This window comes from Giraffa tippelskirchi, chromosome 13, assembly GCF_054371585.1.
Source record: "Giraffa tippelskirchi isolate mGirTip1 chromosome 13, T2T-mGirTip1v1.2.pri, whole genome shotgun sequence".
NCBI classification, from domain to species: Eukaryota; Metazoa; Chordata; class Mammalia; order Artiodactyla; family Giraffidae; genus Giraffa; species Giraffa tippelskirchi.
The window spans coordinates 17,583,740-17,608,144 of NC_137287.1; the positions used below are offsets into that span (position 1 = coordinate 17,583,740).

At 45.9% G+C, this 24,405-nt stretch overlaps 1 protein-coding gene across 3 annotated transcripts in view; it reads left to right on the forward strand.

Annotated features, from left to right (window-relative positions):
• LOC145531296 (uncharacterized) overlaps positions 1 to 24,405 on the forward strand; it is a 153,544-nt gene that overhangs the window by 79,708 nt on the left and 49,431 nt on the right. Inside the window, exons 6-9 of one of the 3 annotated variants that reach the window (XR_014072336.1) lie at positions 4,995 to 5,054; positions 7,721 to 7,867; positions 10,705 to 10,801; positions 11,082 to 11,244. Coding sequence is in view for 2 of the 3 variants with exons in the window: in XM_081553405.1 (XP_081409531.1) it covers positions 4,995 to 5,023 (29 nt within the window). In the remaining variant the exon portion in view is untranslated. Of the gene's footprint in view, positions 1 to 4,994; positions 5,055 to 7,720; positions 7,868 to 10,704; positions 17,215 to 24,405 lie in introns of those variants that run through there. The other 2 variants (XM_081553405.1, XM_081553404.1) reach the window with 2 other exon arrangements.

A 24,405-nucleotide genomic window follows, 5' to 3' on the forward strand; every position in this document is an offset into this window, starting at 1 on the left:
CATGAAGGCGTTGTGAGAAAGCAGAGCACGGTGATGGGGGAGGGTGGCAGTCGGAGTGGTACTGAGGGTAGCCAGGGAATATCCCCGCCCTGACTCACAATTCATATTTTGATTTAATAGGTGAAGGAGAGGGAGAAGTGGGTGCTACCTTTGACGTTTCGAAAGTGAAATAGAGGGGGGATTATTCCCTGAGCTTCAGAATCTGGGGGAAGGATCAGGGTTGTCGGGAGGGGATGATGACCAAGCTAGGAATGTATTGAATCCGAGACGTGTATGTGGCACTCAGGAGAAAGTAACCCTCTGTTAAAATGCCCCCTCCCAGCTGTAGCAGATGTGTGATGCACAGAGTCACACCCCCTGGCACATCTGGTGTCGACGCTGGGGGTGTGGACAAGACTTGTGCTGTGATCACTGTCCCACATCAGGCGTGTGCTGCTGTCCCTTTTGTGCCTGCCTCAGTGGGAGGTCTTTCAGCTCAAGACAGCTGCCGTCAGGAAGTGGTGGAGGGGTGTTCACATCGCTGGGGAGACCCTCAATCCAAGGAGGATGACGGAATTACTTGGTGGCCCACTGGTTAGGAGTCGGCACTTTCACCGATGTGGCCCTGGGTTCAATCCCTGGTTAGGGAGTAAGATCCTGCAAGCCATGCAGAGCAGCCAAAAACAAACAACAAGGAGGATGAGAGGTGGTAGATAAACGTCTCCATCTCCCCATTCTCTGGGAGGGGGCAGGTCCAGGGAACATTCTATAGGGTTCCTCCAACGATCACCGGTGGGACTGAGCCCCAGGTCCCTGCTCTCCGGCGTACATGTCACCTGGCCTTCCTCCTCACTCTTCCCCCACTGCCTCTCTCCTGCTTTCTTAAAGAAGCCCCTCAAACTCCCTGTGCTGAGTTCCTGTCACAGGTTCCGCCTTTGGGGTACCCAAATTGGGACAGACTTTTAGCAGCTGCTGAGGGCACACACATAAGAATGTATATCACAGTGCGGGCTGACCAGGGCAGCTGCAGATTTCCTAGGAAAGACGGGAGACATGAGACTAGAAGAGGGACCACTAATGCTTAAAGACAGGCAGAGGAAGAAGAGTGGGTTTTCCTAAAAACATACAAAATAAACAAGTCACCAAAGAGCAAATACCAACCAAACACTTAAGGGTGATAAAGCACAAACCTCATCAGCTTCCTCTTTTTTTTCCTTCTTTCATATCCTTATCGTAGCTTCTTACCCTCTTTGGGCTGTGAGGTCATAGAAAGTTTTCAGAGGAGTTTTTGCATCCCTGGCATAGCCTTATCAGCCTTATATTTTCTTCTCAGACCCCATCAGTTTGCAACCCAGTAATATTGTTATGGGTGTGGTGTGTGTGGTGTGAAATCTACCTGCAGGGCTACCCTGATCAGGAAATATCCTTGATTGATTTCCGTCAAAGTCACCTCTTCTTCTTGTTCGTTTCTGTCTCAATCAACTCTCACCACCACCATGATATTAACCAACAGCCCTCAAAATCAACAGCATATAGAAGTATTTGTTTCTTCCCCGTGTACCTGCAGGTTGTTGGGGGGCAGCCCTGATTTCAGGCTGGAAGGGCAATAGCTGGCTGAGACATGCATTTCTCGAGAAAGAAGTTGGACACTCCCAGAGGCCCAGCAGAAATGTGCAATGTTTTGAAGGCCTTGACTCTGAATTCACAAACTGCCACTTCCACTCACATCTTATTGGACAAAATAAGCCCTACGTCCAAGCCCTTGATATCAGTGTGCAAAGAAGCGCGACCTTCTCAGGAGGATGTGCATGTGTGTCTGTAAACAAATGTTTGCTGAACGTGAATCTAACAAACCACAGGTCCCACAGCAGATGATCTATGCATCTCTTGTAGAGTTTGCAACATTCTCCCCTCTACTCTGTGCATGTCAATTGTGTGCACATTATGACTCCCACCCACGCTGTGAATTTCTTCCGGGCAGTATTCATTTGCAACCACTCTCAGTACCTCACCACCCATCAACCTAGAAGGGGGATACTCACACCGTAATATGTGATCAGATCCTAGGTATATTTGAAGGCAGAGCAAACAGCATTTGCTGACGGATTGGATATGTACTATGTAAGAGAATGAGGGAGATGATGATATTGTTTTTGACCTGAGCAATTGAGAAAATTGAGTTGCCCTAGATAAATGGGGGGAAATTGTGGGAGGAATTGATGCTCAGAAAATGGAAGGTCATTAATATCTATTTCATTGCTTCCAGAAGTGTGGGATGTTCAATATTTATGGGTGGTAGGGAGATGAAACACAGACCCAAGAACAGTTAACATTGAATCAAAGAGTTAGAAAGCTATTTATCTTTCAATTCTTTATTGACTCTTTTGATTAGTTAAAAAAACAGTCTCAGTTTGGTGCTAGTGTGCTTTAAACACTTGCTGATCTCCCTTTTTGGAAAAGAGAGTATGCTGCAGGCTTAGAAACTTGGGCTGATAACAATATCTAGGTAGATTTAATAACCATGTTTTCTTTTCATTGTATTTTTTTTCTGGATAACTTCTCTGTATGACTATTGATTCTAGTTCATTTACAGTCTAGATATACGTTTCCTTAAAAATGAATTTACTTACATCAAAATGGAAATCAATTCACCAAAAAAAAAAAAAGGTTAAGTGAATTTATTCATCCATTTATTTGGGAAACATTTCTTGCGTGCCAGCTGTCTACCAGATGCTATTTTGGGTGTTGGGGACATAGCAGTGAGTAAAAATAGACAAAACTCTGGGACTTCATGGAACTTTCAGTCTAGCAGGGAAGGCAGAAAACAAAGTAAACCAGTAGTTGATAAGTTGTAAAGAATGAGTGAGGCCGAAAAGCTGAATTGGAAGTGATGTCCTGGTGGTGGTGCAATTTAGATAGAGCGGGCAGGGAATGCTTCATGCAGAAGGTGGCATTTGGGGAAAGATCCAAGGAGTCTAGCCACATTGGTCTTTGAGAAAGAGTGTTCCTGGCAGAGGGAACAGTGGGGAGGGACAAAAGCTCTGAAACCAGAGCCTGCCTGCCGTGGTCAAAGAGGAACATGAAATCAGTTCTGTTTGGAATAGAGGGAGGGAGGGGGTGAATACTAGATAAAGTCATAGAACTAGTGGGGGGATGGGACCACACAGGGTCCTGGGCGATGCTGCTGAGAATGCAGCTTTTACTCTGAGCGAGATGGGAAGAACTTTGGGCAGAGGAGTGACGTGATCTGACTTACAGGGTGAAAGTGACATGATCTGACTTCCAGGTCACTGTGTTGGGAACAGACCCAAGGCAGCAGGGACAGTCACAGGGAGACGTAAGGGGATGCAGAAATCCCACTGTGTGGGGATCATGGCTTGGACCTGGGTGATAGTGAGATGTAGTCAGGTTCTGGGAATATTTTGATGGTAGAGCCAGCAGAATTTGCTGACAGACTGGATATGTGCTATGCAAAAGAATGAGGGAGATGGTGTTTTTCATACAAGCAATTGAGAAACTTGCATTGTGCTATATACAGATGGGGAAATTGTGGGAGGAGCACGTGAAGGGGGTATTGGGAGTTCCCCTGGGTTTGTTGACTTGGAGATGCTTGTCTGACAACCCAGTGAAGTTGTTAAGTAGACTCCTGGATATATATCGCAGTTGGGATTCAGGGCGGGGGTCCCAACCAGGGCTTAAATATAGGAATCATCAGCATAGAGATGATGTTCCATGAACAGACACAAGATAGAAGGGAGGGCACAAAGCTGGGGCCTCTCTTCTTGCCTTGCCCTGCATTTGTAGCTCTTTGCTCTTCTAAAGTCTGGGCCTCAGATAACACAGGTGCAGATGACACAAGGCTATTTTCCTAGTGATTTGGGAAACTGCCCTGCATTTCCTGTGGCTCCAGAAAGGGCAAAGCAAATCTTCTTTGAAAAACTGTCATTTCAGCGTAATCACTCTGCATATCAAGCTCTGCTGTTAGGCTCTTCAAATTGATCTGTCCTGTCCTTTGGACTCCCTAAACCTTGCCTTTTTCTTTACACAGTTCTCATTTCCACTGGGAGGCAGTTGTCTGCAGCCTGAACTATATATGTCAAAACATCCTGTTAAGGTTTTCTGAGGTTTCTGATGTTGGACAATTCAGGGCATTTGGTTTCCAGATCAGAGAAGGGGAATTTTCTTCCTGTCATTAGGTTATCGCCGCAGATGGGGTCTTGACTGCTTCAGGTCTTGGGGCCAAAAATAGATGCCCAGGGTGTGTAATGGTTTCTGCTATAGGATACAAAACTGGCTTAGCCTGAAACTCATGAGAACAATTTAAAATAATAGCCATAACTACCATCAAATGAACCCTGATTCCGCCAGGCTGTGTTTTGTAGTAGATGCTATTGGTGTCTTGCGGAAACCCTCCACTGGCTGCACATCCACCATCCAGGTGCTGACAGCTTATTGCCAGTCCCTTGGCTGGATAGCAGCCACCTCACCTGCCTCTGCCTGCAGCTGATGACTGACTGACTCAGGCTGACCACCTTGCCTTGATGTGGGACATGCTTTGTGACTCAGATGATAAAGAATCTACTTACAATGCAGGATACCCAGACTCAATTCCTGGGTCAGGAATATCCCCTGGAGAAGGGAATGGCAACCCCACTCTAGTCTTCTTGCCTGGAGAATCCCATGGACAGAGGAGCTTGAAGGGCTACAGTCCATGGGATCACAAAGAGTGGGACACGTCTGAGCAACTGAACACTTCTTCAGTTCACTTCACTTCACTGTGCTCCAGAGCTCCCTGTGGGATCAGGCTGGAGGCAGCCTTGGGATAAGGTCCCATCCTTGCTTTTCTTTCTTTCCTCGTCTTACTCTGCTTCCGTCACTTTCCTTCTCTGGCGAGAGGTCCCCATCTCAGACTCTGTTTCTGGGGAACTCAGGCTCAGATGAGGTTCTAATAGGTTTCATATCATTTAATCCTCTCAACAGGCCTCTGACATAGTATTATTATTTCTTATTTACAGGTGTGGCCATGAAAGCTCAGAGAAGTTAAGAACCAGCCCAGAGATCACATCGCTGAACAGGTACAAGAGTCAGGAGTCAAATCCATCATCTATTCTAAAGCTCATGCTCCTAATGACTATGGCGGCATTGTCATCTTTCCAATGGTTGATCTCAGATATTTCGAACATCAAATGTTTTCTTCTTCCCTCTTCTTTGAGGGTCAAGGTGTTAGGCAGTGTTGACTGGAGAGCCATGGACTGATTGCCTGTAGTGACAATGGGCAAAGGGATAATGGGTAGCTGGGCCCTTGGGGAGGCAAAGAAAGGTCCTTGATTAACCTGTAGGGGATTAACCTGATTAAGCTGTAGGGGACTTCCCTGCTGGTCCAAGTGGTTAAGAATCTGCCTTCTAATTCAGGGGACTCAGTTTGATCCCTGGTGGGGGAACTAAGATTCCACATGCCACGAGGCACCTAAGCCCGCGGGCTACAACTCCCGAGCCTATGTGCTCCAGGGCCCACGCGCCACAGTGAAAGACCCTGTGTGCCGCCAACTAAGACCAGATGCAGCCAAATAAATAAATATTAAAAAAAATATGCAGCTGTGTTGTATGTATTCTGGCCAGAATAAATTAACGGCCTTGGACAACCCCACAACCACTCCCAATTGGTGCTGGAAGACAGTCAGAAATTTCTGATTGTTTGTAAGTCATTCACATACTCACTACTGCCCCTTCTGGACTTGGCCTCAGGAGTCATAAATATTTATCTGGCTTCTGCCGCTAATTAGCAGAGTTTCTTTTTGCAAGTGTTCTAACCATGCTACATGAAACACTTTTTTTCATCTGTAAAATGGGAGAAATGACTTCTCCATCTTTTATAAAACCATGGTCAGTGCTTCACAAGCTACAAGTTAATTGCTCCCTGAAACAGAGGAATCATGATTGGTGAGTTTTCTGCAGGAGGAAAGGGTCCAAGTCCCTTGTATAATTCTCAAAGTGTACACCTAGGGTTTATGCCACCTGGTGGACCAGCCAGTGTCTCAAAATGGAATGAGATGCTAAAACCACCCAGAATAGACGTGATTAGTATAAACATAAGGGCATATGTTTAGGTTCAAAACACCCTGCAACTCACCTGCTGAATGGGAATGGGCTGGAGAAAGAACAATGCATGCTTAAAAAGGATTTAAGAGTTTTTGATTGAGGGCAAGGTCAATATCAGCCAATAATGATGATGTCACTGTGCTTGTAAGGACATAAATGCGGCCCTCACTTGCTTTCAGAGGAGTAGGGAATGCATGGTCTCATTCTGCTCTAGAAGGATGAGATTACAGTTGGAGAATAAAATTATAGTGATGAGAATTGATGTTTATTGACATGGTAACATGCCAGCATAGTGTGTCCTAAACTCTTCATATGCCTTATCTCCTTTAATTCTCATAACAGCACATGGACCGCCCCTCCCCCCAACTATATTTTTTAAACTCTACATAGGAGGACATTAGGGCATCTCTGGTGACTCCGTGGTAAAGAATTCGCCTGCTAATGCAGCAGACGTGGGTTTGATACCTAGGTCAGGAAGATTGCTTGGAGAAGGAAATGGCAACCCACTCCAGTATTCTTGCCTGGGAAATGCCATGGACAGAGGAGCCTGAGGTATATAAAACACCATATAGTTCTTCCTGGGACTATTTCAGAAGCAAGAAATGGGAACCCCTCTCTCAGCTTGAGAGAAGTACATCTCCTAGGACTTGGTATGCATCTTCATTGTTGTTCAGTGGTGAAGTCATGTCCAGCTCTTTGCAACCCCATGGACTGCAGCATGCCAGGCTCCACTATCTCCTGGAGTTTGCTCATATGCATGTCCATTGAGTCGGTGATGCTAATCTAATCATCTCATCCTCTGATGTTCTCTTCTCCAGCATCAGGGTCTTTTCCAATGAGTCAGTTCTTTGCATCAGGTTACCAAAGTATTGGAGCTTCAGCTTTAGCATCAGTCCTTCCAATGAATATTCAGGGTTGATTTCCTTTAAGATCAATTGGTTTGATCTCCTTGCAGTCCAAGGGATTCTCAAGAATCTTCTCCAGCACTATAATTCAAAAGCATCAATTCTTCAGTACTCAGCCTTCTTTATGGTCCAACTTTCACATCCATATATGCCTACTGGAAAAACCATAGCTCACCAGGTTCCTCTGTCCATGAAATTCTCCAGGCAAGAATAGTGGAGTGGGTAGCCATTCCCTTTTCCAGGGGATCTTTCTGACCCAGGGGTCGAACCCAGGTCTCCTGCATTGCAAGCAGATTCTTTACCATCTGAGCCACCAGGGAAGCCTATCTTCATCTTTATGCCGTATCAACTCTGACTAGGTGCTGCTGCGGGAATACGTTTCAACTCTGATGGTAACCGGAATGCAAATTCTCTGTGATCAGGGGCCTTGTCTTTTTGTTATTCTTGTATACTCTGTGCCTGGCATACTTAATAACCTCAACAAATATTTGTTGAGTGAAATGGTTTCAATATCTAATTTCTTTCATCCTAGCTGAATGCCCTTCAGCAAATTGCTTAACCTTTCTGAACCTCAATACCCTCATCTGTAAAACGGACATGTTAATATCTAGACTCTAGGGTTGTTGGAGAGATTTGACATGATGGTGTATTTAAAAGAACTAGGGACAGATCAGACACTTGATAAGTCATTGCTTCCCTCCTTCTGAAGACATGACATTTTGTTCCCCTCCTCCAAGGTCCTGAAGCCCACCACTGACTGGAGTTCCTGCCTCACCAGAGACTGGCATTGCTGCTGAGACTGGAGCTCTACTTTTGGGGACCACATCCTCTGATAGGGGATAGAAGAAGGGGCAGATGCAGGCTCACGATTTCTTCTCGGGATGGTGAGGAGAGATGTGGGAGGCAATGGCTTGCCTTTCCCATTTGGCCCAGAGCAGACTGCAAGGCTCAGGCTTTGGCAGATACACTTGGACTGGCACATGCAGACTGGGGCAGCCCTTTCAGAGCGCACACCCTGGGAGGCTTCTGGCATCTTCCAACAAAGATGGCACCACCAGGTTTCCAGCTTTGGGCCACTTTCTTTTATTTTTTTTAATTTTTATTATTTTTTACATTTTGCTGGTTTAATTTTTTTTTTTTTTTTTTTTGGCTGCACCGTGCAGCATGTGGGATCTCAGTTCTTCACCCAGGGATCGAACCTATCCCTGCTGCATTGGGAGCATGCAGTCTTAACCGCCAGACAGCCAGGGAAGTCCCTGGGCCACTTTCTTTTAAAGATATATCTTTATTTTAAAAGCCCAGAATACATATTCTTAACACAAAATAAAATAACCTACAGTTCATTAAAACAAGACATTAAACAATCTCCCAATCCCGCAGGCTAAGGGTAAACGATGCTTAATATTATGCTATATAGAACGTCAAGTATTTTTTTGTGGGTATGTATTGGGCTTCCCTGGTGGCTCAGCTGGTAAAGAATCCACCTGTAATGTGGGAGACCTGGGTTCGATCCCTGGGTTGGGAAGATCCCCTGGAGAAGGGAAAGGCTACCCATTCCAGTATCCTGGCCTGGAGAATTCCATGGACTGTATAGTCCGTGGGGTGGCAAAGAGTCGGACGTGACTGAGCAACTTTCACTTTCATTATGAGTATATTAAATATATATATATATATATTTAGTATGTATTCTGTCTATAGATATAAATGCGGTCATTATCTTCTGATCTGCAATGTGCTATCTTCATTTACATTTTTCATGTCAGAATAAATGTACTTCATTCTTTTTTAATATCTGCATGGTGATGGTGGTGGTTTAGTCACTAAATCATGTCTGACTCTCTGCGACCCCATAGACTGTAGCTCGCCAGGCTCCTCTGTCCATGGAATTTCCCAGGCAAGAATACTGGAATGGGTTGCCATTTCCTCCTGCAGGGATCTTCCTGACCCAGGGATTGAACCTGCATCTCCTGAATTGCAGGCAGATTCTTCACCGCTGAGCCAGGCTATACCCTGTGTCCTTAATTTGATTAACCAGTTGCCCTCTAGATGGTCATTAGGGTTATTTCCAATCAATTTGCTAATGATGAACCTCTTTTTTTACTTAGGATATACACATTTTGAATTTCCCATACAAGATAGGTTTTTATCTCTTGAAGATTATTTGTATTTGGGAAACACCTAAGAACAATTTGTGAATAGGTTTGTCATGATGGTTGTCAGAGACATTTATTTGACATTGAATGTTCCAGACTCCATGCTGGGTTCTGAGGTTATAGAGAGGTTCAGATCTATCCACACACCACTGTGATGTGAGTTTTATGTGATGAGGACCATTAGAGGGGGGCAGAAGCCCTGCTCTGAACATTTGATCTAAGCTTTAAGTATTTAGAAGTTGTGGCTGTTGTTCAGTTGCTAAGTTGTGTTTGACTATTTGCAACTCATGGACTGCAGCATGCCAGGCCTCCCTGTCCCTTACTATGTCCCCGAGTTTGCCCAAGTTCATGTCCATTGAGTCGGTGATGCTATCCAACCATTAGAAGTTATCCAGGTGAAAGAGAACGAGGACATTTTAAATGTATGAGACAGAGCTACAAAGCCACAGAGAAGTGAGAGAGCATGCTGGGGTTCAGAACTGGCAAACCAGAGCTTTGGTCTGAAACAGAAGAGGAGGTTCTGTGCCTGGAGGAGGGAGGATCCAGCAAGAAGCTGCCAAGGGCAGCCAGGACCAGTCTGCAGACTCCATGCTGCAAAGTCTAAACCTGGAGGAAGAAAGTGACAATTGAGGTCATGGGCTTTGGAGTCCAGCTGTGCTCTGATCCACAGCAGTGCCTTTGGTCCTGGCAGGGAGGACTGCGGAAGGCTGACTCTGGTCCTCCTCTGGCCCTGCCCTCTGCGGGGTGAAGAGGCAGGGCGTCCAGGGGGTATGCCTGCCCAGAACCTGTGTTCCCTTTTTCTTGACCATGAAACTTTAAGATTCCTGTTCAAACATCCCCTAACCTACTTCCAATGTCTGCAGTCTATCTGCTGAGTCCATCTCCCTGAGGGTGAACCCTATTACTGGTGTGAATTTCTTCTCCCCTCTCTGAGCTGTGCCCAAGATGTGACAGTTTTCAGGGGATGTGGATGAAGTTTTGATGGGCAGTTTGGGGTGTCCACACAAGTGCATGATGAAGCCCCTTGATGTATGAGATGGAGCCAGGAAGGAGAGAGAAGGACCATGGGTTGTGGGCTCAAGACCTTCCCTCGTCTGGGGCCCCATAAATGTCAATGGAGGGCCCATTACTTTAACTGCCTTCTTCTTAGTTACCTCTTCTGTAAGGCAGGCCTAACGGTAGACCTTATGTCATAGGGATTTTGTGATGATTAAATAGGTTATCAGAGTTCGGCTTCCCTGGTGGTTCAGATTGTGAAGAATCTTCCTTCAGTGCAGGAGAGCCAGGTTCCACAGCCCTGTGAGCCAGGTTGGGAAGGTCCCCTGCAGAAGAGAATGGCAACCCCCTCCGGTATTCTGGAGATATACCATGGAGAATTCCATGGACAAAGGAGCCTGGTGGGCCATAGTCCATGGGGTCACAAAGAGTTGGACATGACTAACACACTAACACACACCCACAAAATGTATAGTGCTTCCATGTAGAGCCTGCCTGGAATTCAGCAAGTGCTCTGGGGTTGGTGCATGCATGTTCATTTCTCAGGAGTGAGTTGTCATTTTCTCCTCCAGGGGGATCTTCTCAAATCAGGGATCGAACCCCAGTCTCTTGCATCTCCTGCACTGAAGAGACGCAATCCTACTTGAACCAGCAGGGAAGCCCCAGCAGGTACTCAATAAGATTTATTGTAGGCGAAGAGTTCTTGGGGAGGCTTTGCAGCTGGGTTGGCATGTTGGATGTGGGATGCTGTGTGCAGAGCTTGTTAGAAGCCTAAATGATGTGATATGGAGAGTTGATAGGGGAGGCGGACACAATTTTGGCAGTGGGGCTGGGGAAAGTCGAGAGACGGTATCAGGCCATCAGCAGTTACTGGAGTTGGGGATGTACAGTGCCTTACCAATGGAGCACTAACATCAGCATTTCTTCCACCTGACTCACCAACCTCCAGCACCAGAATGACCTGGGTGGTTTTGCTGAAATGCAGAGCCCCAGGCTCCAGTTCAAGCCTAATGCATCCGGATCACTGAGGCCGGGACCCAGGACTGCTTAAACACACATCAAATTAGTGAATCACTGAGACAGAGTAAAATAAAGATAAACTGGTGACTAAAGTTTGCAGGTTAAATAAAAGTCTGGAATGACATTGAAAAAAAGGAGATATTATCTGCCTGGAAGAAAGGAACTATTACCCAACATAGACCAATTGTTTTGGAGAAAATGTCTTTCCAAACTTGTCTGAAGGAGGAAAAGCGTAAGAAGGTGTTGGTGACAAAGAGGGTGGAAGCCACGGTTTTGAAGGCGGCCGTGTGTGTATGCGTGTGTGTGTGTGTATCTAAGAGATTGCCAAATCGATATCCCATTTCCCTTGGAGTTTATACAGCTGCCCACAGGGCGATTCCTGACTCAAGGATAAATAGGGCCATATCACTCGGCTGGAGAATAATGAATTTTCTAGATGGGCCACACATCCTCGCAATGGGCCTTTCAGGAAATAGCGTTTGGAGGAGAGCTTGTTCTTTGTTGCCAAGAAGTGCCTTCACATACTTCTGTCCCCTCCAGCCAGCTCTAGGGCACGTGTGTCATGTGAATGAGTGTTTTTGTGCAGAAGAACACAATGTTTGAGAGAGATACCCTGAAGTCAGGTTGGGGTTACTGGTATTTGTGGACTGATTTTCCTATCCACTGGACTGTGATTACCCTGAGGGCAGAGCTATCTTGAATTTGTCTCAGCACATCCCCTGTACCCATCAGGACAGGCTAGGTCGTCCTGCAATCACAAGTCACCCCGGACCCTCAGTGGCTTTTATGGGAAGGGCTGATTTCTTGCTCACACTACGTGTGTGTCCATCACGAGTGAAGCTGCGGCTGGGCTCCATGTCCTTTGTGCTCTGGCCTCCAGGCTGACTGATGGAGTTTCTGTACCTGGTCTGTTGCCAGTTGCCAGGGGAGGGGAATGGAAACATGGCGGATTTCACACTGGACCTTAAGGCTTCTGCCTGGAAGTTGCGAGTCACTTCTGCTCGCGTTTCACTAGACAAAGGATGTCACATGGCTCCATTTAAGTTGAAGGAGTTGGGGAAGTTCATTGTACTTAGTTCTCTGAAGGAGGAAAGCCACAAATGCTGATTAATGGTGTGAATGATTGCCGCACCACCATGACAAGCTAATTAGGACTTGGAATAGTGTGGGCAAGTGAATGAAATGGGCTTGCCTTGAATCCAGAGCTATTCAGAGCAAAAAGCACAAGGAGGGGCCTGGCAAGGTGGGAAGGATTGTCCAAGCAAATCTTATCCTTGCCTGGATGACAGTTTCCATATTTGAACTATAAGACACATTGGCCCTTTAAGTTTCGTCTTCGTCAATAAGCTAGGCAGGCATCTTCTGAATGATCTGGCATCTCCAGCTCCATGATTTGAATTCTGGATGCTCTTCAGGGTCTTCTGGTGAAGTGCCTAGAACCTTAAGCCAACCACCCGGGGCTGGCTGCCCAAAACCATGCCAGTGAAATTGACCATGGATGTTCCAGGTGCACACAGATGGAAACTGTGAGCAGGGAAATGGATCAGCCCTGGGGCCCTTACTGTTTTCACCATAGTGTGAAAGCCCAAGGGGTGAAGCCATGAGCAGGGCTCTGGGGTCCGATGGCTCAGGTTCCCATCTTACCTCCTGCACCTGCTGTATGGTCTCAGGTAAGTGATATTTCCTCCTTGTCTTTGGTTTCCTTCTCTGACGGTTTTGGTGAGGATTAGATGAGTTTACATGTGTAAAGCCTGTGGTATTCTGCCTGACACACACTGAACTCGGGATGATGGACGCTAAGCTGTGATCCTGGATATTATTATTTGTTCTTTCCCACTGGAATTCCCCACGCTTGCAGCCAGGTTTTCTGTCTATGATACAGAAATACAATTAAGACCTCATAGGATGGTTGTGAGACTTCACTGAGACTTGAACTCAGTGGAAATGTCTTATATGAAACTGACTCTTGATCAGTAACTGATAACCAGTCATTTTTTCTCCTGACCCCTCAGCTCACCCACTGGGTACCACCAGGCAAGTCACTTTATTGGCTTATGCCTCAGTTTCCCCAGACATGAAGCAGGCATCAATATACCTGTAGTTACATGCGGAGATTCTGAACCTTTGCTTTTAAGTGTGTCCTAGCCCATTCCCCAGTATTTCTGACCAAGGAAGGGGAATAAGGGAATATTTCCTCAAAATTCAGTTGACAGGACCCTAGAAATACTGCTAAGACCTGAATGCTGGTCAGCAGCTCCAGCCCTGCATTAATCGGTCCCTCTCACCTTTGCCTGAAAGTCAGTCCACCAGAATGCATGCCTTCCCTATCTCCAGCCTCCTTTTCAATTTCTTCGCATTACAGATGGAGTGATCTTTCCAAGACATCTACCTTGGGCTACATCATTTTCTTGGATTCCATCTAGTGTTATGATGAGTTGTATGAAAGGCTTTATCTAGAAGAGGCAGAAGAGGTTTGTGTCACTTGAGGTGACACTTTGGGGTCTAGTGACATGTCCCCTCTTTGCTCCATTAGCATTAACCTGCTCAGAGGAGAGGATTTGATTGGCTCAGGATGCCATCATGAAATGTCCCTCCTGGACAGAATTATTTCCAAGCCACCTGTCGAGCCCATGTATGATGACCATTGCTTTATGCAAGAGTGCAACCAGGGAGAGACCTGATGGCTGGTCTTACTTGAGAGCACATGGTCCAGAGAGGCTTAAGAGTCAAAAGATTTGTGGTAGTTCTTGTTTAGTCACCAAGTCATGTCTGACTCTGAGTGACCTCATGGACTGCAGCATGCCAGGCTTCCCTGTCCTTCACCATCTCCTGCAGTTTGCGCAAGTTCATGTCCAGTTGAATCGGTGATGCCATCCAACCATCTCATCCTCTGTTGTCCCCTACTCCTCCTGGCTTCACTCTTTCCCAGCATCAGGGTCTTTTCCAATGAGTCAGTTGTTCACTGACAAATGATTGCAACGTGTTAAAAAAGAGTGCCTAGATAGTGTCTATTCCATGTTAATCAATTTAAATTTTGCACGTGAATCCTATACATGGTTTCAAGGGGGTAGATATATTTCTGAAATGTGAATGAACCTGATCTAATCATGCTCTTGGTCCTGAAACTGATGACTGGCATAGCATAAAGGCAACAATTAAACCATGTAGCCTTGTGTAATGTGGTAGTGAGTTTAATCTCTTAATGACACACACAGGGAAAGATGTATAAGATACTGCCCAGCACAAAGGGTCAAATTCCACAAGAAGGTGGTATGATTTCTGCATGTGAATGGTGAGGGTGATGTCTGTAAATCAAGGGGTTGGGGGAAGATCATGACAGCTTGATCCTTCCACCTCCCAGATGATGTGTTTAGTCCCCTGGGTCCCCCAATGGGCACGTCTGTGTCCAAAGTCTCATTCACACGGTTCTGTGACCTTCTTCTCCTGGTCTCTCTATCCTAGCAGTTCAAAACCAGCCCATAAAATGGGGCCCATGAGGATGACACGAGAGGCTGCAATCGGGGTGTGATTATAAAATGTTTCAGTGGACATAGAAAATAAGGATATATTTTATTTTACTAAATTTTACTTTGTGTGCTTTAAGTTAGACTCGAGGCATTCTCTGTCAGGCTCCTGCTACTGAACCAAACTTGGGTCTGCTTGTCTGCATGCGGTAAAGCCAATGTACTGACAGCAGGTTGTGGTGAAGAAAAGTATGGTGTTTAGTGGAGGGCATCAAGTAAGGACCCCAGGGCAGCTAGGGCTCAAAATCCCTGAACTCCCTGATGGGTTTCAGCAAGGCATTTTTAAAGGCTAGATGAGGGAGGGGCATCTTGGGCTAGGCAATCAGCTTGTACACAGTTCTCTGAATGGCTGATGGTGAGTCACAGGATGGAGTCACAGTAGTTAACATCATGAGTCATTAGGGCTCCAGGAGGCCTGGGGGCTGCATGCTCAAGGTCCTCAAGTAGTTAATGTCTTCTGTCTGGTGGGGATTTTAGCACCTGTAAAACAGCTCAGAAATGTGCATCAGTATCTATTTTCTAGACACTTGGGAAAGAAGCTAAGATAGAGGATATGGGGCAGGAGATTTGCCCCTGGAAGACCCCACAGGGTCCTGCTTGGTTACAATCCCATCCAGCCAGAAGCTGTCATGAAGTCTACACATTCCAGGACAGGTTCACGTCCCCTTTTTCTGTCTTGTCTTGGGACAATATGTGGTCACAGCTACTGAGGGGAGAACTTGGTAGTGGTGACAAGTTGGTGACATGGGAAGTGTCAGAGCCTTCACATTAAAATGCTTGCCAGGGGGCTTCCCTGGTGGTCCGGTAGTTAAGAATCCGCCTTGCAGTGCAGGCCATGTGGGCTCGATCCCCAGTCAGGGAACTAAGATCCCAGGTGCTGTGGGGAAACGAAGCCTGGGAGCTGCAACAAAAGACTTCATGTGATGCAAAGAGTACCGGATGCAGTCAAATGAATAATGTGTGTGTGTGTGTGTGTGTGTGTGTGTTTTAAATATAATGCTTACAGTGTCTGGACAGTAACATGAATGAACTAAGGTATGTGAAATGGCTACCCATTTCAGTATTCTTGTCTGGAGAATTCCATGGACAGAGGAGCCTGGTGGGCTACAGTCCACGGGATCTCAAAGAGTTGGACACAACTAAGTGACTAACACTTCAAGGCATATGCAAAGGTACTTGCCCTTTGCTGCCTGAAGGAGGCAGTGCCCCTCAGTGGTCACTGTGGCCGTGTAGATGTGCAGGAATGACATAGCCAAGCCTGTTATTTCAAGAAAATCCAGACCTGTATGTGAAATTCACCAGTTCTTATTTTCCCAAAACATTGGGTGTATCAAGCAGAATGCATCTGTGGGCCAAATGTGGCCCCTGATCCTTGGTCTTTGGTATTGGATGTTGTGAATGTACTCAACTCAACACTCTGGGTATCCAGCATCCTTGAGCCCTCTGCCTCTCTTCCCTCTCCAGAAAGGCTTTGTATGATGAGGAAGGAAAAGAAGATTAAGCCCAAGATGGGTGAAGGTTGTCTATTTGTTGTCTTAATGGGTTAAGTCTCATCATTAAATTTTCCTGAGCTGATGGCTTTCTAGGGAAGAAATACCAGCCAAGCCTGAACACCCTGAAAGCTCTATTAATCTTTCTGTAACCCCATTAACACTCACTGCATATTTCCTGTGAAAAAGGATTGGAAATGACCAGAGCCCGCAGCATGGAAATATCTATCATGTACCCAGCAGCAGCGGAGAGGCCATGTCACCACACAATGGGAGGACTGTGGGAATATGCTTCCATAGGAATTGTTGATGGGGGGGGTGGGGGGCATGGAGAGGGAGAGAGAATCACTTGACCCCAGGAATCTTACAACTTGACAGTCATTACAATAGAGTCACCTGTACTTTGCCATCTAGAAATATCTATTACCTTGAACCTGGGGTTAGATGCCTGCTCCCCAGGGGAACTCTGGAAACAGAGATTTATTTGTGCAGCAATAATTGAAGAGTTCATTTGATTCCAGTGTGGATCTTTCAACCACGATCAATTTCACGCCCCATCATAAATAATGGAGGTCGCTGAGGCAGCCAGGCTGGGTGGGGGATCATTCAAATAGCATCAACAGAAAGGGACAGAGCCCTGTGACAATATATTTGTAGAGGATTTGAGTGGCAGGGTGTGTTGGTGTTTTTTTTCCTTTTTTTTTTTTTAACAGAACCTTTTTTTTCTCCCCCTGTAAATGGTAGAGACGTTCAGACATTACATTATTAACTGCTTGGGGAGCAGCAAGATCGCCTCAGTGGGCTCAATGTTCCGCCATTACCTGGGAGAGCGTGTTGGAACAAGGCAACTTCTCCTCCAGTCCCCTGAGGCACCAGGCTGGCTTCTTAGCGAAGCCGTATTGGTGGAGGAATTAATAAGTGGACTGCTGTAATTGGCAGAGTTTCAGGATGCTCCAGGTTAGATGCCCCGAGGCAGCGTGATGAATGACTGTTTGAAGTCTGAATTGGATGAGAATAAGCAAGAAAGGGTAAAAGAAAAAAAGAAAAATCAATCCTGGCTGCTTTACAGAGATTTTCCGTTTCTAATAAAATGAGATGTAGAAGTTTTAAAACTTCACATCCCTGGAAGACACTGACTTAAATATACCTCCCAGCCTGATTCTCTTCCCCTGGCTCACAGGGCTGTGGATTTCCCCCCACCATCTCTCTTCAGCCTCAGGGCCATTGCACATGCTCCTTCTTTTGCCTCAGTCTTCTTCCCTTTCTTCACCTGGCTAAGTCTTACTCAAACTTATACCTCTAGTTTAAATATAATTTCCTCAAGGAGATCTTCCAGACCCAGTTGTATGTTCTCATAGTAACCTGTTCCACTCTTTTAGAGTACTGGTCAGGGTTGAAGTTAAACAATCATTTGCATAATTGTTTGGTAGATATTCACTTCCCTCTCTAATCTCAAGACTTCTTGGGAAGCAGGGCCAGTGTCCGTCTGGTTCAATGTTGTATTCCCAGCCCTTAGCACAGCACTCAGCACACAGGAGATGCTCAAGGCAGGTTGTTGTTGATTGGATGCTTGCCAAGACAAACAGCTGTCTTGGGTCTGCAGCTGTCATGTGCGCCTGGGTGTTTTTATAACCGGGTGGCTCAGTTGGTCAGGAGAAAGAAGCAATAAGAATCAGTGGGGCTTATTTAGGACAAATAGATTTGCTTTTGCCTGACTTCTAAGGTGATGGCCGCCATTTAACAATCAAGGTCCAAAAATGGGCTGGGCATCGGGGTAAATTCAGAAAGTGGCACCCAGGTCAGCTGCTGGCCGTACCATCATTCTAGGTGATGGGTCCATTCTGGAAGGACAGATATTTAGCCTGAGGAGATCAGATTAAGCCACTAGGAGATGGGGAGTAGCAGTGAGGTGGACCTGAAACCTTTGGCAGTTGATTCCAGAGCAGGATTTAAACATCACAGATGTGTAGTGGAGGGTGTAGGGCTCAATCAGAAAAGTTTTAAGATTTTGGGAGCTTGGAGTACATGGGGGGTTGTCCCCATCCTGGGGGGTGGATTCGGAACAGCAAGGTTAATTCCAGAACTGCTGGTGGAGATGGGATTTCTAGTTTCCACGTCCTTGGCTGGGTGGAGTTCAGGGATCAAGTGAGGGAGTAAAGACTTGGAAGTCTACATGGTTTCCTCCTTCTGCACCAAAAGATTCTGAATTTTGTTTGAGGAGCCATACCTTAGTCTCTTCCCCTCATAGCACAATGGCTCTACAGCCCAAGTCTTGGGGGAATCACCGAGCCTAAGCCAATGACCCAAGCCTAAGCCAGTCCTGTTGTCTCCAGTGACTGATTTGGGGATGGGGCACCAGAGCCAAGTTAGGCCCTTCGGAGCAGCCAACAGAACTACTGGGGAGGTGGGTTAGGCTCTCCCACTGATTTAAGCAAGGGAGGGCATGAAACTAGAGCTTGGGATGCCATCTTGCCCCAACAAAGAGAAACGTGACTAAGAATTAAAGGGGCATCTGAAGCGAGATGAGAGACCGGGAGACTAGGATACTAGCCATATCATTTGAGCCCCTGCATTTAGCTCTGCCCCAAATCAGCCCAGAAGCCTAGGACTTTCAAGTTCCATGAGTTGTTAACTCCCATTTTTGCGAAGGGTCTTGTTTGAAAGAGATAAGCATGGATATTTTACTGGTCCCGGTGGGGCTAGTGGTAAAGAACCCACCTGCCAATGCAGGAGACATAAGAGATGCAAGTTTGATCCCTGGGTTGGGAAGATCCCCTGGAGGAGGGCATGGCAACCCACTCCAGTATTCTTACCTGGGAGAATCCCCATGGACACAGGAACCGGGCAGGCTACAGTCCATAGGGTCGCAAAGAATCTGATATGACTGAGGCGACTTAACACAGCACAAGCATGGATATTTCCCCTATTCTTCCCCCTTCCCCACCCACCTGACTTACAAAAGCTTATGCAATTCTATTTTGAACCCTTGCCAATGGCTCTATCAAGCAAGTGAAAGTTCATGGAATCAAAGGATGTCAAAGCACATATCATCGGCTTTCTCAGCTTAACAAATGGGGACACTGAGGCATACACAGAGATGTCCTTAGCTTTATTCAATTAGATATCTACTTCACCAAGCATTTACTAAGAGTGCATTTGGTGCTGGGCCCTGTGTAGGACACTGGGGATTCGAGAATGAAGAAAATATTATTCCTGCACTCAAGAAACATATAACAGATGGTGGAAATGGCTAAGTCAACAATTGCAACGAGCTTTGGTATGTGATATGACAATGATGTTAATGTGGGAACATTAAATGCATGCATGCCTACATGCTAAGTTGCTCCAGTCGTGTCCAACTCTTTGTGACTCCATGGACTGTAGCCCTCCAGGCACCTCTGTCCATGGGATTCTCCAGACAAGAATACTGGAGTGGGTTGCCACACCCTCCTCCAGGGGATCTTCCCGACTCAAGGACCAAATTTGCATCTCTTATGTTTCCTGCATTGGCAGGTGGGTTCTTTACCACTAGCACCACCTGGGAAGCCCAGGAATAACAAGGGGGGACCCTAATTCGTCCCAGGTCATTGGTTGGTCTCATGTTTGAGCTGATTTTCAGAAGATGGTAGACTTCTCATGGTGGCCTCATTGTGTAAGGACATTCCAGGCAAAGGAAAAAAAAATACAAAGACACAGAAGTGAGAGACCATGACAGGAACCTCTGGGACATACAAGGAGTTTAGTATGGCTGGCAGATGTGCTGATGTTGGAGGTGGTGAGACATGAGGCTGGTAGGAAATAGAAACCAGACCACTGAGGGACTTTTAAGATGGCTGAGAGGTTTGATGTTCAGGGGCAGTGGGGAGCCATGGGAGGGATCTGATCACGCAGCAAGTATGAACCTCAACCCACAAATTCAAGCTTGCAAAAAATCTAACTTCTTTTGTACAGCTCAACTTAATTTCTGATTTTGAGCCCTCCCGTTTCAACATTAATCACAATCATTTTTAGGGGGGGCTTCTCTAAAGAAGGTTCCTAATATGATCTCATTTCTGAGGGTTTACATTGTATCAAGGAATTTGGGGAAGTCCATTGGTCTTCAAGCAGCCTGTCCACTGCTTGACCAATCACGTGGATGTTGAAGTGTCTAGCATCTTGTGTACATGACCCCTGTGGTCTGGCAGCCATCAGTGGCCAAGCTAGGCATGGGAGTCTTGTGTAGCTGTGATTATGGCTTTCTCCAAACATACCATGCAGACCTTTCTTACTGGATTTTACTATCAGTCCTTTAGTGTCCTCAGGAAGTAGGCTTTAGGGTCCACCAGTCTCTCTGTTTTCATTACATCTCTTTTAAACTGAGAGAAATACTTTTCCTTCAGAGTTCTCAGTTTTTCATTGCCAGGAAATCCCATTTTCCTAATGGCTTGGGCTTCTTGGAACATAGAAGACAGAGGATTATAGGAAAGTTTTGATTTTGATCTTGCTACTTCCTGCTTGAGATGGTTGAATAGTATTACTGACTCAGTGGACACGCGAGTTTAAGCAAACTCTGGGAGATGGTGATGGACAGAGAAGCCTGGTGCACTGCAGTCCATGGGGTTGCAAAGAGTTGGACACAACTTAGCGACTGAACAGCAACAGCAGCTTCCTGCTTGAATAAGGTGGGTAAGAGAAAGAAGGGAATATGAACAGCCAAAACAATATTTCAAAATATTTCTTTTTCAGAGACAACCATACTCAGATATTAAGCAGTTAGTGTGGAGAGTGTGTTGGTGGGGGAGAGTTGTGCAGTTGGGAGGTCACTGCAATCTACACAGGGGAATCTGAGCAAGGTGGTGCTTACTGTGGCCATAGGTAACTGCTAGAGACCAGGTATTGCTTCCTGAACCTTCACTTGTATCATCTCATTAAATCCCCAGAGCAACCTTCCAAAGTTGATATTTTAAGCCTCCATTTTACAGATGAGTAAACAGATTGGCACAAAGGCTGGGTAACACGGTCAACATCATCACCTAACGGGTGGCAGAGTCAGGATTCAAACACAGGCTCAGCTAATGACCTGTTTTCCACTGCCCATTGGGCTAACCCAAGACTTGTACCACTTTCTCCCTAGAAGGGATGAGAGATTGGCCAGGCTGGTGTAGAGGAGGGATGGAGACCAGGTTTGTGCTTGTACACATGGGTGAGTCCATCTGCTCATGAAGGCAACCTTTTCTCTATTGATTGAAGTTACAGTCATTGAAGTTATACACTGAAGTTCTTAAGGCCAGAAGTCGGCACCCTAAAAATTCCCTGCCTGAACTAGTTCAACAAATAAATTCAAATTTATTTGTATCTTTGACGAGTTGCTTTGTGCCAGCATGTACCACCATCAGAGGTAGGGGATAGGTGGTCTCTGAAATGAAATACCTGTGTGTTCTCTCTCCAAGGGGAAAGACAGGAAGATACAGCTAACAGCTGTTTTTTGTCACCAAGTGCCATAATGGGAAATCTGCTGGGAAGGACTTGGCACCCAGCCTGGAAGGGCACAGATGCCCAGAGCAGGGTGACCTCTGGCTTATCTCCTTGTGGTTTGCCTGGGCTGGCTACTTCTAACATCCTGTGTGATTTTGAACAAGTCATGCCCCTATTTGGGCTTTCTGTTTCCTAATCAGTATGGAGGTCCAGTCTCAACAGAGAAGCCACAGGAATTCCACATAAACCTGAATTGGATCACACCCTTCCTTTTCTCAGAACCTTTAATGGCTCTCCATTTTTCTCAGGGTTAAAATCAAGTCTTTACACTCTCTGGCAAGGCCCTACACAATCCAGCCCCATCTCCTACTGCCTTTCTTTCACTTGCTCCATTCCAGCCACATCTTACTCCCTATTGTCTTTTAAACCTCCTGCAAACTCTACCCCCCCAGGCATGGTCTTGCTGGTCCCTCTATCAGCAATGTTGCCCTTTCATGACTTGCTTCTGCTCTACTTTCAGGTCTTCATCACATATCATCTTTGCAGGGAGATCTTCCCTGACTATCCTGTCTAAGATTGGAACACTTTCCTCAGGGTGACCTTGAACAGGTCATTTCTCCACTCTGGTCATCTGTTTGTGAGGCATGGTCTGGTGGCAACCTGTGCTTGGGGAGAGGGAGGGCTCTTAAATGGCAGCTATCATTAGCAGCATCCTCGCTTAGCAAAGAGGAAGGGAGAGGCCTGTTTCCCCATCAGCAGGTTAGACTGAGCCAAAGCCAGAATGGGCCCCAAATATCCTCCTTCCTGGCTGGAGTCTTCCCAATGAATTTCCCTCCTGGAAATTGAGGGAGACCTTGGTGAAGGGAAGTTGGGCTCCGAAGAGAACAAACTCCTCTTGAGCCAGCTGTAAGCAACATCCTTGCTTCAGAAAAGTCCAGCAACCCTCACTCTGTCTCTCTTCTCCTTTAGCTCTCTCCATTGGACTCAGTCACTGAACATTCCCTGCATCTCCCTCCCCTCCACATTCTCTGCTGGCCCCCCACTTTGGGCAGGAGCATCTTCAGGAGTGGGGCTGGTGGAATCCATCACGACATCAATTTCTGTAGTGATGAGTTACCACAATGACTAGCTGACCTGTAATAGAAGAGCCTCTGGAAGGTCTACATCTGCCCGTGTTTCCTTTTCTGTCATCACTTTTCAGCATGTATACTTAAACCAGTATATCTGAGTGCTTCTTTCATCTTCTGAGTATCAATTTTTCCACATTTTTATGAAAGGTAGGATTATTTTAAATCCTTGTGGGTGTCTTTCCTCCTTCTTATTTTATATGCTTTTGAATACCTTCACTTTTTTTTTTTTTTTAAGAATGGCTAAATGGATTCGAAAGTACTCTATGAGGGATAGATTTTTAAAATTGTGGCCCAATATCTATAATATAAAATCTGCCTTTCTAATAATTTTTTAACTTTTTATTTTATGTTGAAGTATAGCCAATTAACAAAGTTGTGTAGTTTCAGGTGGACAGCAGAGGAACTCAGCCATACATATCCACGTATCCATGCATGCATGCATGCGTGCATGCTCAGTTGCTTCAGTCGTGTCTGATTCTTTGCAACCCTATGGACTGCAGTCTGCCAGGCTTCTCTGTTCAGGGGATTCTCCAGGCAAGAATACTGGAGTGTGTTGCCATGCTCTCCTCCAGGGGATCTTCTAGACCCAGGGATTGAACCCACGTCTCCTGTATTGCCGGCGGATTCTTTATTCACTGAGCTACCTGGGAAGCATACATGTATCCATTCTCCCCCAAACTTCCCTCCTGTCCAGGCTGCCACATAATACTGAGAAGGGTTCCCTGTGCTATTACAGTAGGTCCTTGTTGGTTATCCATTTTAAACATAGCAGTTTAATTTAGGAGTCTGTACATGTTGATCTCAGACTCCTTAACAATCCTTTATAATCATTTTAAGTGTGCAGCTCTGTGGCATTAATTGCATTCATACTGCTGAGAACTATCACCAGCATCCACCTCCAGAACTTCTTCATCTTCCACAACTAAAGCTCTGTAACCATTAAACATTAGCATCCCCCTTTCTTGCCTTTCTCTAGTCTCCAGAAACCACCATTCTACTTTCTGTATCTATGAATTTCATTATTCTAGGAACCTCATTAAAGAGGAAATATTTGTCCTTCCGTGACTACTTTATTTCACTCAGCATAATGTCTTCAATACCGAAGAATTGATGCTTTTGAACTGTGGTGTTGGAGAAGACTCTTGAGAGTCCCTTGAACTGCAAGGAGATCCAACCAGTCCATCCTAAAGGAAATCAGTCCTGAATATTCATTGGAAGGACTGATGCTGAAGCTGAAATTTCGGTACTTTGGTCACCTGATGCGAAGAACTGACTTCTTGGAAAAGACCTTGATGGTGGGAAAGATTGAAGGCGGGAGGAGAAGGGGATGACAGAGGTTGGATGGCATCACTGACTCGATGGGCATGAGTTTAAGTAAGCTCCGGGAGTTGGTGATGGACAGGGAAGCCTGGCATGCTGCAGTCCATGGGATTGCAAAGAGTCGGACACGACTGAGAGACTGAACTGAACTGAACGTCTTCAAAATTCATCCATGTCACAGCATGTGTCTGTATTCGATTCTTTACCATCTGAGCCACAGGGAAGCCCCTCCTTCCTTTTTAAGGCTGACTAATAATCCATTGTAGGTATATATCACATGTTGTTTATCCATTCATCTGTTGATGTACCTGTGTTACAAACATAGGTGTACAAAC